The following is a 16,212-nucleotide window of genomic DNA, read 5'->3' as shown; positions in this document are numbered from 1 at the left end:
GGGGGTGTCTCCTTTAAGGACTCTTAGTGATCCTAATCTAGACCATTCTTCAGTTCAACAGAAGTAATCTGTGCCTGACCAACACTGGACTACTGGTTGTGGGGATTACAGAAATTAATGAGGGCCAAACAGACCCTACCCTCAAGCAACTCAAAGTATTTCATTTTTAAAAACCCAAGATCATATATATCTGTGTTCTTTGTTTTGTGGGCTTTTTTTCAGGTGGCTCTCCTGGCATTTTAGAAGGCCTTCTACAAATAGGGTGATGGGGGCAACACAATCTTTGCTCTGAGAAGTTTCCCCATGCTTTCTTCTGATTCTTACCTTTTCTCTTGAGAGAAATCTTTAGAAATAACCCTCTTGAAAGAGAGAGCCATCCTCAGGAAAAAAAAAAAAAAAACTCAAGCCACGTGAAACTCGTTTCACATTTCCTGTTGTTGAACAGAAACTTCTGTGGTGTCTCCTCACCAGGAGCTTTGTGTCTCTCCTCTATCCCCAGGAAACCTGTAGGAAGTGTCAGGGACTCTGGAAAGAACACAATGGCCTTACCTGTGAAGAGCTGGCTGAGAAAGATGACATCAAGTACCGAACCTCCATGTGAGTAACCTCATTCAGGGGCTTGTGACTGGTTCTCCGCTCCCCCATTGGCCTGCCCTTTGGCCAGGGGGGCAGTGAGTGTTGTGGGAAGGACCAAGCTCTGAGGCCACCCCAACCCCAATCTAGAGTGACCTCAGAAGTGACCCTAACCCCTTCTGTTTTCTCATCTCTTCAACCTCGTAGAGCTGGTCCTGAAGTCTGATGTAATACAGTCAGTGCCTAAAGCATTCAAATTCAACAAATGTTAGTTGTTCTTCTTCTTATGATCTGAACGAATAACCAAGTCACACATTTTAAGTAGATTAGATTGCACTAATGCTGCTTATATCCATGTTTCGTATAGGATATTGGTGGCCAGAGACGTTAAGCAGAATTACAGACTCCAGAATGCAGAATAATGCAGTCAGTAATAATAAGTATCATTACTGGTTAGCACTCCCTGTGTGGCTGAGCACTTTACAAATATTAACTCATTGAATACATGACTTAAATAATATAGAAGCCCATTCTTGTTTCCTATGATAGACCAGCCTCACCAGGCAGATCTTTCCCATGAGGTCATTCAGAGATCACGTTCCTTTCTCACATTGCTTCACCATTCCCTAAGATGGTGTTCTCGTCTAACATGACTGACTGGTTGTAGCCACATTTACACTCCAGTCCATACAAAAGGAGAAAGAGACAGGCTACCAAGCAGGCAGCCTTTAAGTTGTTAACAGTGTGTGTGTGTGTGTGTGTGTGTGTACGTACACCTATGTATGATTAGAAGACTTATGCTTCAGGGCAGCCCGGGCGGCTCAGCGGTTTAGTGCCTGCCTTCCGCCTGGGGTGTGATCCTGGAGACCCGGGATCGAGTCCCACGTTGGGCTCCCTGCATGGAGCCTGCTTCTCCCTCTGCCTGTGTCTCTGCCCCTCTCAATATCTCTCTCTCTCTCTCTCTCTCTCTCTCTCTCTTATTTGTGAGTGAGTGAGTAAATAAATAAATAAATAAATAATAAAGACTTCTGCTTCTACCTGTTGGTCTACACTGAGTCATGTGGCCACAACCTAGCTTCAAGGCAGATAGCATGCATAATCTCTTGCCAGGTGATTTTGTGTCCAGCTTAAATTCAAAGAGTGAGGAGTGGGTTTTGTTACTAAAAGAATGAAATGGGAAATGACTATATGGAGCAGTTCATAGTCTTCCAGTATCCACCATAAGTAGGTACTATTATCCTCAGTTTACAGAATGATACAACAGGCACAGAGCCCAAGAAATTTGTGTGTGGTCATGCAGGTAGTAACTAGCATAGCGGCGTTTTAAATCTAGACAAATGGTTTTCTGACTGTGTTCTTTGCCACAAATTTGATAGGCAGGATAATGACCCCCTAAGATGTCCCTGCCTTAATTTAATATCTGGAATCTGTGAGTCTGTTACTTTACATGGCCAAAGGGACTTTCCAGATGTGATTAAGGTTGTGGACCTTGAGATGGAGAGATGATCCTGGATTAGCCAGGTAAGCCCAATATAATCACATGACTCCTTAAAAGCAGAGAACTTTTCTATGGTCAGATAGAGGTGTAGTGACAGACAGACTCAGAAATAGGTGAGGACTCCACCTCCTGCTGCAGCTTTGGAGGAAAAAGGCCTTAAGCCAAGGGATGTGGCTGTTTCTAACAAATGAGCAACATTCATTTGGCAGCAAGTAAAACGAGGATCTCGGTCCCACAACGCTAAAGACAATTCTGCTGACACAGGAGTAGCAAACATTCTTTTCCAGAGTAGGTGATATAGCCAAATGACATCTTGATTTTGTTTGAGGAGATCCATGCTGGACTTCTGACCTACAGATCTATAAAAGAATGCATTTATATTACATTGAGCTAATAAAGTTGTGGCCTTTTACAGCAGCAGTAGAAGACTAACACAGATTTGGGGGCCAGGAGTGGGATGCTGCTCTAACAAATACCTAGAAATGTGGAAGTGGGTTTCAAATTGGGCAATGGGTAAAGGCTGGAGAAACTTTGAAAAGCATGATAGAAAAAAGCCTAGATTGCCTTGAACTAATAGAAATATGGACTTTAGAAACCTCCCCCTTGAGGGCTCAGAAGCAAGTGAGGAGCATTATGGGCAAAGCCAAAATTGCCTTGGAGAATACTTGAATGCCCATGTATAGACTCCTTGTGGAGCTGTGGCTGTGAAGGTCTGCTGATGAGGACTTAGGAATAGGCGCAGAACATTTTCCTATTTCGGTGGCGGGAAACTTAGCTGGCTCATCTGTAGTCGTGCAGAAAGCAAAAGGCGTAGATGATGGGTCTGGACATGTAGCTGAGGAGACTTGCAGGCTGAGCACTGGTGAGAGGAAACTGAGCAGAAGGAGAGATTGAGGGGCAAGAACAGGATTTAGTTGTTTCTGAAACTTCATCCCATCCAGGTAATAAAAGACCCCAGAATTAAGATGTTAACTGTCAGGAAAAGCATGCTCCTAGAGAGAAGACCAAGGATGTATTCCAAATGTCAAAGTCTTCAGTCATGTAAACCCTATCAGGAGGTCAAGGGGGGGACCCTTCAGATCTCTTTAGTTAAACGAGGGAGCCTCTAGGAAACTCAGGCATCACCCCTCAGCCATCTCAGCAGGAGTCCAAAGTAGAGATGGGCTTGTCTAGGAACCAGCTGTGGATGAGAATATTCATATCACCAGAGACACTGCCAGCTTGGGCTGAAAGACATAGTGTGAAAGGAAAAAAGTCACTGGATCCCCAGAATTCTAGAGAAAGGAAGCAAGTTGACTAAAAACTGCTGAGCTGCAAACACGCTACCTTTTTTGAGAAGAGGAGGGCTTACTCCGTAGCACCATAACCACAGAGGAGGATTCTCGGGTCTGAAATACAAGGGAGTTTGCCCAGCTGGATTTCTAAATTGATTATAAATGGTGACTCGTTTTTTCCCTCCTTTTCTTCCTTTTTGGAGAGGAAGTGTGTCTCAGAAGGGGTCATATCCAGAGCCTTCATCTGTACTTGATTTAGACAGTGAGATTTGGAACTCGGAGCTGACACTATGGTGTTTTGAGGCCTTTGAGTTCCTGGGTTGAGGTGACTGTAGGGGTGTAGGGTAGATAGGAATTTAGAGGCCAGAGGACGGACTGTGGTGGGCAGAAACATGCCCCTGATCCCCAGAACCTATGAATATCTTTACCTCACGTGGCAAAGGGACCTCGCAGCCATGATGAAGTTTATGGCAACAATGTAAAACTAACACGATGACGATGACATCCATAGTAATTATACATGCCACTCCAACTAGAAAACTCTAGCGTTGCTTCCTCAAATCTAGACTTACCACATCAGCCAGCCTTTATAATTTAGAGCAGCCACTGGCCTGACCAGTGGCATGGCCTTAAAGTGATGGACATGTCCAAAATTACTTTCTTCAAAATAGTCACCTTATCAGGCAATATACTTAGTCTAGCACTTAATGCTATTGCCAAGAACATTCACAATTTCTTATTTGGAGTTGTCTTTTCAGCCAGTTTATGAGCCATCTCCCCCCCCAAAATTAATCTTGTTACTATGGACAAGTTACATCTGGTTTGGTTTAGGAGAAGTGGAGGTTTTCTCTTGCTGCCGCCTGAGCCTTTGTTTTGCCCCAAAGAAAGATGTCTTATTGATAAAACTCAGTATAGATTTATTGAGTGATCACATGGATAGCTACAGTTAAGACCCTTGAACAAATTTCCTAGTCTTTCTGTGCCTCAGTTTCTTCATCTGTAAAGTACAGAGTATTCCTTTACCTACTTATTATGAAGATGAAACTGCCTAAGTGCCCAGAATGATTCTTGCCACTTAAGTCTTCCATAAGTATTCACGGTTGGTTGGTTGGTTGGTTGGTTGGTTGGTTGGTTGGTTGAAGCAGAAGGCCCTGATTTACAAACATGACACAAGCACTTAAATAGATAACTTCTTGCCTTTAGGATTTTCTCAAGTCATATGTATTCTACTTATAGTTGGCAATGGAGTATTGTCCAACTCTGTAAACCGTTTCTCAGTGCCCCATGGTCAGGCATTTGGACTACTCCAGGACTTGGTCATGGGCGAGGAGAGGTTTCTTAGCAGGAGAAGAGTTGGTTACTTTTTGAAGCAGAACGTCCATCCTGATCATCCTGTCAGTTCCTGCCACTCACTCCATTCAGGGTCTTAGTCTGGGGCCTACTTAAACCTGGCAGCCTTTTGTATCAGCAGTAAATGGAACAGAGTGGCACATCCAAGTGTGATCATATGTTAATTCCAAAATCCAGAAAGGCCTCGCAAATGTCTAACTTCTTTCTTCATGGTGAGGGATATAAGATAGAGTAACATGTGCTTAACTTTGGAAAGAATAGCCTAATACACACATCTGACCTCCAGACCACCAGAGCATCAGAGAGATTACAGATCTCTCTATTTTCAAGGGATTTATCTCCCATCTTCTGGCATGCACACACATATTAATGTATCCTTGGAGTACCTGTTAGTCTGTATATAGAGTATATATATATATATAGGAATATGCACCCAGGTTTTATCTGCATGTCTTTTGAATAGAAGACCAGTGTGTTGTCCTTTTGGACAATAGATGATCAAGGTCCTTGCCAACTGCTTCTGGTGTTCTCCATGTTTTTGGACAGAGAAAGCGTGTTCCAGATCAGAGGCTGCATACCAATTGCCAAAGGCTGTATTTATTTGCTCTGGTAAGAAATGACATCTGGACAGCAGCTGCAAGTGGGGTCAGCACCTGATGAGGCTTACAGTAACGTTCTTCAAGACCCACTATCTCTATAGGCCAAACAAGTAAAATGAGATGTGTTGAGAATTAGCACCCCTGTACCTTTGAAGCACTGATCTCAAAGATGTCCAGAGGAATATGGTATTACTTTTTGTAGAGAGAAGGTCCTCTACTGGCTTTACTTCCTTTCCTCACAATATAGCCCTTACTCTCTGGCCCAGAGAGCCAAAGAGTCCTGCCAGTTGCCAAGTGTTAAAAATAAGGAACAGCAGGGTACTACACACAGGGTATTATAAGCTATTTACCATTGCTGAATCATAAAATACAGCATAATAAGTGGTATGAGATAAGGCAGGTATTCCAACAAAAACCTATCCATGAATGTTCCTAGCAGCACGATTCACAATAGCCAAAGAAGGAAACAACCCAAATGTCCTTCAACTGATGAACAGTAAAGTTCAGTATACTGCAGAGTGGGATATTACTCAGTGATAAAAAGAGAATGAAAGCCCATGCTGCATCCCAGACGAACCTCGGAGACCTCAGTGAAAGAAGCCATGCACAGAAGGCCACCTCTCAAAAAAAAAAAAAAAAAAAAAAAAAAAAAGACCACCTCTTGTTGGTGCCATGTATATGAAAGGTCTGTGGGCATTTGGATATTTACCTATATAAAGAATAGACAACAACAACACAAAAAGAATAGACAAGTCCATTAGAGACAGAAGGCAGGTTAGGGGTGTCAGGGGCAGAGGGATGTGGAGAGTGACTGCTTAAAAGGTATGGAGTTTTCTTTGAGGATGATGAAAATGTTCTAGAACTAGATAGCAGTGAATGGTTGCACATTACTGGAAATATACTAAATGCCCCTAAATTATACACTTTGAAATGGCTAAAATGGAAATTTTATGTGCATTTTACTACAATTAAATATATTCACAAAGGATAGCCATCTAACATTTTGAATAGTATATGCTGCAAAAAATGAAGACCACTCCCAAACAGAAGTTCCCAACATAGTTAAACAGTGGTGAGAACAAATACTCACAGAGCTATAGAATCTAGAATGGTTATGTGGACGAGGGCAGTGAACCTTCCTGTTTGAACGCAAGGTCAGCAGACACAGCTGCGGTTCAGGCTTCTCTTCCTGTTCTGCCCAGAAACACATCCTGTGGGGTTGTTTGTTTCCTGCCTAGTTTAGAAATTAGTTCCCAAACCACTTATCCCAAAAGAATCCGTTGATTTCTCCTCATCCCATTTTGCACTTTTGTGTTACTAGATAGGTGGTCACCACAATCCATAAAAGCAATATTTTTTTGGTACAGAGTCATTCTGGTCCTACCTAGTACTGGTCTTATGAATGTGGAAATGCCGTGTTGAACGGCTATTTAAACGTTAGAGCACTGTTGAGTGGTGGATACCCTTTGTATATTCCTCCATTTTTCTAGGAATGCCTTTTCTCCCCTACCATATCCACTATTACTTGGGTGACTGACAGCTTAGTGGAATGGGGCAAGAAAATAAATGCACCCTCTTCCCAAGCCTTCAGGAAAGGACTCTGTAACCTTAGTTCCTTTTCTTTTCTTTTTTTTTTTTTTTTTTTAATGTAGCAAACGCAGAGCTCAAACTCATGACCATGAGATCAAGATCCAAGCCAAGAGCAAGAATTAGACACTTAACTGACTGAGCCACCAGCGCCCTAACCTTGATTGTTTTCATCCACTCCTCTCCCACACTATAACCATAGCAGTTACCCAGAGAAAAGTCAGCCAGCTCCAGGCCCCCAAAGCATAATGGCTTAAAGTCACACATCAATCTTGAAGATGCTCTTAAATAGAAAACTTGTGCTATAGAAAATTGAAGTTGTGTCTTGACCACAGATTTTCATATTGGAAATACTGGAAACTTTTGCCTCAGAACCTTGTAAGTTTTAACAGGGAGCATTGAGAAGTATCTTCCCAATTGCTGAATAACCCGAAATCATGAACATGTGTGCTATATTATTAAGTTGACAATAACAAATTCACTTTATTTAAACTTTGTCTCCTTGACGATGTTTCCTATTCAACAAAACTTAGACCTAATTTGTTCTTCTGTAACTTGAACTGGGTTTTAATTCTTTTCAAGCCAGAGCCTTCCTGCATTTTGGGCCATTCAAAAATGAAACCTAAATGAATAGCAGCCAATTTTCTAATTCATTTCTATTTTTAAGCACATGATCTAACTTCTAAGGAGCAAACTGACAGTCTTCTAAATATCAGTAATTAAAAACACTTGCCTGACCCTAGACTCACCTGGCTTCCCTTACTTAGCAGAAACCCTGGGAGCCAGGGGAGGAAGAAGACTGTTTTCCCAGTGTGAGGAAAGAGCCTGCAGGTCAAAACTCATCCCCAGGCTGTTGAGTCTTTGCAGGGAAAGACTTCCCTGGTACCACTCTGGGTTTCTGCTTGGAAGGAAGAGACATGCTCAGAACAGTGGGTTAAGTCCCAGTTTGGGGGCTTCTCCACCATTGGGGTCATTCCTGCCTTTCCTAGTCTCCATAGGCATGCATTTTTGACAACTTTGAGGAACTCAACTAAGTAGAGAAGATAGATACATAAACAGTTATAGGCCAGGATAGCAAGTGTTATTTTAGAATTAGGAACAGTGCACTTCAGAAGAAACTAATTCAGCAGTGCCAGCTCTTGGCAAAGAGCCAAGACGTGTCCTTTCGGCTCTAGTCATCTGCCCCTCCATATCAGTTAAAGTACTTCTGCAAACAAGTAGCTTTTCTACAAGCTTCCCATTGGCCAGGACTGACTCCTCCTCGAGGACATGCCGATAGCCTTGCTAAAAGGGAGTCTGGAAATGTGGGATTTTGACATGGAGATGGGCACTGCCAGCAGGAAGAATGTATAAACAAGCTGTTGGGTTGTCCCCAACTGTGTCTCTCCCCACTTCCCACTGAGTAATAAAATCCAAGGTGATAGGGGGCATCTGGGTGTCTCATTCGGTTAAGTGTCCAACTCTTGATTTCAACTCAGGTCCTTATCTCAGGGTCTTGAAATTGAGTCTTGAGTTAGGCTCCACACTGGACATGCCCACTCCTTCCTCACTTTCTCTCCACCTCTTAAAAGCAATAATTTTTTAATGGATAAAATCCAAAGTGTGTATATAGCAAAGGTTTAGGCTTACTAGCTCTTTATTAGCAAGCTTCACATATATAAAACACATGATTAAGGAGTTTTTTTTTCTCTCTCCATTTTAAGCCTACGGGAACTCCTATAACAAACAATAATCATTTCCTAAATGGTAGGTGTCAGGCACTGAACCATGGTACTTTCTGTCTTAGCTGTAATAATCCTCAAAACATGATGAAGAAAGTTGGGTTTTCCTAATTTAAAAATAAGGGAACTGAGTCTCCAAGCAGTTGAATACTTTACCCAGGGTCATACAACTAATGAACAGAATATATTTCTCAACTCCAAAGCATAGGTTCTTTTCACTCTTCAGATGTCCCCAAAAGGGCTAGGCAGTCACCTATGGGAAGACATACTTAGTGGCCATTGTATTTTTCTCTCCCATCCTCTTCCCTGCTGTCTCCATTCATGTATTCTTTCCTCAGTGAAGAAAAAATGACTGCAGCCCGCATTAGAAAATGCCACAAGTGTGGGACTGGCCTCATCAAATCCGAAGGCTGCAACCGTATGTCTTGCCGCTGTGGTGCCCAGATGTGCTACCTCTGTCGAGTGTCTATCAATGGATATGACCATTTCTGTCAGCATCCTCGCTCACCAGGAGCCCCTTGCCAGGAGTGTTCAAGATGCTCTCTCTGGACCGATCCTACCGTAAGTGAATGCATAACTGCCTGTTGCTTTGTAGGGGAAAATATTGGTCAGATAACATAAGGAAAGGGATTGTACATAAACATAACACATGATGACTCATGAAAAGATAGAAAATTACATGGGCCAATAAGCGCAGGATAAAAATGAGAAAATAATCAGAAAGCTACACACCCTCAAAAGCAGACATCCAAACAGTTTATGGTCAAATTCTTTCAGGCCTTTGGAATATAATTTTTCTGTGCCATCTGAAATAAGTCCCAGAGCATAGACAAGAAAAGATAGTTTTACATATGTCTGTATAAGGCCAACATAACGCTAACACCAAAACCAGACAGAGATAACCCTAAAAAAAAAGAAAAATACAGACCCTTCTTTTTTTTTTTTTTTTTTTTTTTTGTTTAAGATTTATTTATTTATTCATGAGAGACAGAGAAAGAGAGGCAGAGACACAGGCAGAGGGAGAAGCAGGCTACCCGCAGGAGCTTGATACGGGACTCAGTCCCAGATCCCAGGATCACAACCTGAACTGAAGGCAGCCACCCAACCGCTGAGCCACTTACGCGTCCCCCTTCTAACTTCTTAGTATAGGTTTTTAATTCTCTAAAATATCAGCAGATAGAAACTACAACCAAAGTCATTGGGGCATCTGGATGCCTCGGTTGGTTGAGTGTCTCTGCCTTGGTTCCAGCTCAGGTAGTGATCTCAAGATCATGAAATTGAGCCCCACATGGGGCTCTGCGCTGCTTGGGATTCTTTTTCTCTCCCTCTGCGTGCATGTGCTCTCCCTCTCTCTCACTCAAATAAATAAAATCTTAAAAAAAAAAAAAGAAAAACCAAGTGAGATTGTTCCAGAAATGCAGGGATGGTTCAGTATTAAGAGTTTTATTAATATAGGGGATCCCTGAGTGGCTCAGCAGTTTGGTGCCTGCCTTCCGCCCAGGAAGTGATCCTGGAGTCCCAGGATCGAGTCCTGCATCGGGCTCCCTGCATAGAGCCTGCTTCTCCCTCTGCCTTTCTCTGTCTCTCTCTGTCTCTGTCTCTCTCTCTCTCTCTGTCTTTCATGAATAAATGAAATCTTTCTAAAAAAGTTTTATTAATATAACTAACCATAGGAGATCTTTAAATGGGAAAAGAAGTAATAAAATCAAATATCTTTTTTTTTTTAAGATTTTATTTATTTATTCTTGAGAGACACAGAGAGAGGCAGAGACATAGGCAAGGGGAGACGTAGGCTCCATGCAGGGAGCCCGATGTGGGACTCGATCCCGGGACTCCAGGATCACGCCCTGGGCCAAAGGCAGATGCTCAACCACTCTGCCACTCAGGTGTCCCTCAAATATCTATTCTTGGTTTAAGGTTTAAAGAATAGTATCAGGGGTACCTGAGTGGTTCAGTCAGTTGAGTTTCTGCCTTTGGCTCAGGTCATGATCCCCGGAGTTCTGGGATTGAGCCCTGCATCGGGCTCCCAGCTCAGCGGGTTGCCTGCTTCTCCCTTTCCCTCTGCAGTTCCCTCTGCTCTGCACGTGCTCTCTCTCTAATAATAAAATGGTTTAAAAATAAAGAATAGTATTAGAGAGATGGTTTTTTTTTTTTAATTTTTTTTTTAATTTATTTACGACAGTCACACAGAGAGAGAGAGATAGGCAGAGGGAGAAGCAGGCTCCATGCACTGGGAGCCCGATGTGGGACTCGATCCCGGGTCTCCAGGATCGCGCCCTGGGCCAAAGGCAGGCGCTAAACCGCTGCGCCACCCAGGGATCACAAGATGGTTATTTTTAAACCGGATATTTCAGAATAGTCCTTAGCATGTTAATAGTGAAGTACATAGATGCATTACCAAATAATCAAATATAAGACTATCACCACTATTTTGTTTTGGAACTGCTAGTCAATTCAGTTAACTAAGAATAGAACATAATGCCAGTGTTTATTGGGCACCCACTGTGTTTCAGACACTGTTCTAAGCACTATATAATGGTGAAAGGCAAATCTATCATTTTCGCCTGAGAAAAGACCAAATAATCAACTGGAAAGCTATTAGAAGTAGTAGAAAGATGGCTAGATACAAAATAAATATACAGAATGTCATTCACATTATATAGCAAATAAAAATTGTAAAATATTTAGAAATTACCATTAACAAATATGAAGAAAACTATAAAACTATATTGAAGGACATCAGGAGGGTTGAGAAATAGGCTTTGTTCCTAAGTAAGTTTTAATAGAAACTGTATCAATTCTTGTTAAAATAATTTTTTTTAAGTTCAAAACTCGACAAGGAGGGGCACCTTGGTGGCTCAGTGGTTGAGCGTCTACCTTTGGTTTGGGTTGGGATCCCGGGATCCTGGGATCAACTCCTGCATCAGGCTCCCTACAGGGAGCCTGCTTCTCCCTCTGCCTATGTTTCTGCCTCTCTCTATATATATATGAATAAATAAATAAAATCTTAAAAAAAAAAAAGAAAAAGAAATTCTGTGAGGATAGCAATGCAATATGTGCCAAGATTTGTTCTACCAAAAAGATTGAGCATAACAGTGAAAATCCTGCTAACTGGGAGTGAACAAAAGGCCTGAGGAAGTACACCAAAGGAGGCCTGGTGACAGTCCTCAGCTCTCCCTGAGGATGGGAAGATGACCTGATAGTGGAGAAGCCTCTTCTCCCTCAAAGGCAAGACTTAGTATTACAGTTACATATTACAGTTACTTCACTCCAAAATCTAGACATTTGCTGCAATTCCCATTTAATTCAATTCTTAACTATTTGGTGTTGCCAGGACTGAACAGAAAAGCCCCATCATCCTGGAGTTTACACTCTGAAACGGATCCTTCCTCTAGTTAGTGCTATGAAGGAGAGTGCAGCTGGAGTGGGGGAGGGAAGGAAGCTGCCTTTAGATAGAGTGACCTGGATGTGTTCTCTGGGAGGCAGTATTTGCAGAGAGGCCTGCCTGAGGAGGAAGAGCAAGACAGGCCAAGGAAACCAAACCAATTCAGCCTGTTCAGGAACCAGAATGAAGGCTGGTATGATTTGCAGGTGGTGAGCTAGGGGAGGAAAGTGATAGAGGCACAACCAGGCCATGGGGCTCACTGGGTACAGTGGGAGCTATTGCAGGGCTTACACAGTGGGGTGACTTGGCCTAATTTAAGTTTTCAAGATCACACTGGCTATCAGTGGAGAGAGAAAGCTTCATTAGTTCTTTTGGGGCACTGGGTTAACGCTTTGGAAGTACTTCAAGAAAGCAAAAGAAAATTACTTGTATCATTCCCTAGGAAGGGAAGAGCCTTCTTAGTGTTATATCAAGGGCAGACTAGAAATACTTAAATCATCTTTACAAAAGACACCATGAACAAAGATAAAGGTAGAATCCCTGGGTGGCTCAGCGGTTTAGCACCTGCCTTCGGCCCAGGATGTGATCCTGGGACCCAGGATCAAGTCCCACATCGGGCTCCCTGCATGGAGCCTGCTTCTCCCTCTGCCTGTGTCTCTGCCTCTCTCTCTGTGTCTATCATGAATAAATAAATAAAATCTTAAAAAAAAAAAAAAAAAGATAAAGGTATATGAAAACCTGAGGGAAATTGTAATACATATATGATACAGATAAATATTAATATGTAAAGAGTGATACAATTCAATAAGAAATGAATAAACATCCCTATATTTGGCTGTGAATTACGGAAAGCTCCCAAATAGCAATGGATTAGACAAGATGGAATTTTGTTTAACCTCACATAGAAGTATAGCAGTGAACAGCCCAGGAGTGGGACACTCACATTAGTATAGTGTACAGCTATAAAAAGTGATGCTAGGGTGCCTGGCTGGTTCAGTAAGTAAAGCATGTGACTTGATCTCAGGGTTGTGAATTCAAGCCCCACATAGAGTTGGGGGTAAGAGTTTACTTAAAAAAATTTTTTTTCTTGGGATCCCTGGGTGGCGCAGCGGTTTGGCGCCTGCCTTTGGCCCAGGGCGCGAACCTGGAGACCCGGGATCGAATCCCACGTCGGGCTCCCGGTGCATGGAGCCTGCTTCTCCCTCTGCCTGTGTCTCTGCCTCTCTCTCTCTCTCTCTGTGAGACTATCATAAATAAATAAATAAAAAAAATTTAAAAAAAAAAAATTTTTTTTTCTTAACTGATGCTGTATACACCTATGTTTTATTTTTTTAAATATTTTATTTATTTATTCATGAGAGAGAGAGACAGGCAAAGAGAGTTTGGCCTGGTTTTATTTTTTAAAATTTTCTTAAAGATTTCATTTATTCATGAGAGACAGAGAAAGGCAGAGACATAGGCAGAGGGAGAAGCAGGCTCCCCACAGGGAGCTCAATGTATGACTCGATCCCAGGACCCTGGGACCATGACCTGAGTCAAAGGCAGATGCTCAGCCAGTAAGCCACCGAGGAGCCCCTTGGTGTGGTTTTATTTTTTTTATTTTTTATTTTTTTTAATTTTTATTTATTTATGATAGTCATGGTGTGGTTTTAATTTGCACTTCCCTGATGGCTAATTGTGTGGTGCATCTTTTCTTGGGCTTACTAGCCTTTTTACATCTTCCTTTGTGAAGTTTTAGGGCTTTTTCCCCTTTTTTGGGCCTATTATTTCCAAAGGTTTGATTTTTTTAAAGATTTATTTATTTATTTTAGGGAAAGGGAGAAAGTGCATGGGGAGGGACAAAAGAAGAGGGAGAGAGAATCTCAAGCAGACTCCCCACTGAGCATGGAGGCTGACTAGGGGCTTGATCTCAAGGTCCTGAGATTATTACTTGAGGTGAAATCAAGAGTTGGCTGCTTGACTGAGCCACCCAGGCACCCCGTAAAAAGATTTTATTTTTAAGTAATTTCTACACCCAATGTGGGGTTCAAACTCACAGCCCTGAGATCAAGAGTCACATGCTCCACTGACTGAGCCAGCCAGGTTACCTCTTGATCCATTATTTAAATCGAGTTGTTTGTCTCCTTATAATTGAGATGTAAGAGTTCTTTGTATATTTTGGATATGAGTCCTTAGTATTGTGTATATTTTTGCTCACTCTCCTGCCTTTTCATTTTCTTTCTTTTTTTGACAACATAAATAAGAAGCTTGATCTAATGAACATATATAGAATATTGCACACAGCAGGGGAAGAGATGTTCTTTTCAAATATATATTTATGAAAACTGATTGTATACTAGATCATAAGGCAAGCACCAAAAACTCTGATAAACAGTATTTATAAGCATCATTAGTGGTAAAATAAACGGAAGGCCCTGGGCTGAAGGCGGCACCAAACTACAGAGCCACGAGGGCTGCCCTATACCTATGTTTTAAAACGTAGGAAAAAATAAAACGTAGGAAAAGGGACGCCTGGGTGGCTCAGTGGTTGAGTGTCTACCTTTGGCTCAGGGCATGATCCTGGAGTCCCGGGATCAAGTCCCACATCAGGCTCCCTGCATGGAGCCTGCTTTTCCCTCTGCCTGTGTCTCTGCCTCTGTATGTGTGTCTCATGAATAAATAAGTTTTTTAAAAAATCTTTAGATAGATAGATGATAGATAGATAGATAGATAGATAGATAGATAGATAGATAGGAAAAAATATGGAGAGGCACCTAGGTGGTTAGTCGGTTAAGCGATCCACTCTTGGGCAGCCCCCGTGGCGCAGCGGTTTGGCGCCTCCTGCAGCCTGGGGCATGATCCTGGAGACCCAGGATCGAGTCCCACGTTGGGCTTTCTGCATGGAGCCTGCTTCTCCCTCTGCCTGTGTCTCTGCCTCTCTCTCTCTCTCTCTCTCTGTGTTGCTCATGAGTAAATAAATAAAATCTTTAAAAAAAAAAAAAAGCGGTCCACTCTTGATTTTGACTCAGGTCATGATCTCAGTGTCCTGGGATTGAGCCCTGTGTCAGGCTCCAAGCTTAGCTGGGGAGTCTGCTTGTGTATTCTCTCTCCTCCCTCTACCCTTCCCTCTGTAGGTGTTTTCTCTCTCTCTCTCTCTCTCTCTCTCTCTCCCTCCCTCCCTCCCTTCTCTCTCTCTCTTCTAAATCAATCAATCATTTAAAAAAAAAAAAAAAACATGAGGAATACCGAAGTGGCTCAGTCAGTTAAACATCTGTCTTCAGTTGTGATCCCAGGATCCTGGGATTGAGCGCCACATCAGGTTCCTGCTCAGCCAGGAGCCTGCTTCTCCCTCTCCCTCTGCCGTGCCCCCTCCCTTTTTTTTTTTTTTTTTTTTTTTTTAAGATTTTATTTATTCATGAGAGACAGAGAGAAAAGCAGAGACTCCTGACTGAGCCGTCCAGGCATCCCTCCCCTGCCCATTCTGCTTGTGCTCATTCACTTGCTCTCAAATAAATGAAAAACTCTTTTAAAAAAGAAAAAAAAAAAGAGAGAGAAGATTTACACATAAAACACCAGCAGCATGTAGCTGAGGTCACAGACCCAAGTTACACAGGGCAAATAGTAACATCAGTGATTGATGAATGTAAAGTGGGCTGGGTCTGGGGCAGTAGGATATGGTGCTGACTGCGGCAAATAGGAGAGGGTATAGGCCCTGTCCAAGGCGCTACTTTCCTCCCACAGATTGTCACCAAGTGCAATTGTACTCATGGTTACCATGGCTTCAGATTCTCTGGAGAAGGTGGAAATCTGTACTTTATTCTGATATCTCCTGATTTTTAAAGATGGGCCATTAATCCAAGTATCTTTAAAACATGTTTCATGCCAGCATTCTATAAGCCAAAGCAAAGATCATTGGCCACCAAATTTTACCCCTGGTGCCTGATATCTCCAGTATGCCTAAGAGGAGGTGTCAGGGTAACAAGCTGGCCCTTGTGTGAGAACCACAGCAAACCATTCTTTGGGCCTAACCTTAATCCTTGGAACTCCCAGTTTGAAAAGCAGTGAGTCCTCAGTGGAAGCCAGGTATGTGCTTGTCAGGAACCACCTCCTCACTGGGCAGAAAATTAGACTGAGGGACCTAGGAATTGCTCTTACTCCACAGCTCTGCTACCTCCTGAGGCTCTAAGTAAGCCTGCCTCCTGCCCCCCAATCCCCTGCCTTGCCCGCTCCCCAGTGACTGAAGGAA

General features: G+C 42.5%; 1 protein-coding gene across 7 annotated transcripts in view; it reads left to right on the top strand.

The window, feature by feature from the left end:
- Positions 1-16,212, top strand: part of RNF216 (ring finger protein 216) — a 161,203-nt gene that overhangs the window by 130,378 nt on the left and 14,613 nt on the right. For 4 of the 7 annotated variants that reach the window (XM_077907696.1, XM_077907694.1, XM_077907697.1 and 1 more), the window contains 3 exons: positions 500-597; positions 5,242-5,304; positions 8,941-9,163. In XM_077907696.1, the coding sequence (XP_077763822.1) occupies positions 500-597; positions 5,242-5,304; positions 8,941-9,163 (384 nt within the window). Of the gene's footprint in view, positions 1-499; positions 598-5,241; positions 5,305-8,940; positions 9,164-15,707; positions 16,210-16,212 lie in introns of those variants that run through there. The other 3 variants (XM_077907698.1, XM_077907695.1, XM_077907699.1) reach the window with 2 other exon arrangements.

This window comes from Canis aureus, chromosome 8 (genome assembly GCF_053574225.1).
Source record: "Canis aureus isolate CA01 chromosome 8, VMU_Caureus_v.1.0, whole genome shotgun sequence".
Taxonomy (NCBI): domain Eukaryota; kingdom Metazoa; phylum Chordata; class Mammalia; order Carnivora; family Canidae; genus Canis; species Canis aureus.
This window is presented reverse-complemented; position numbering and strand designations above follow the sequence as displayed.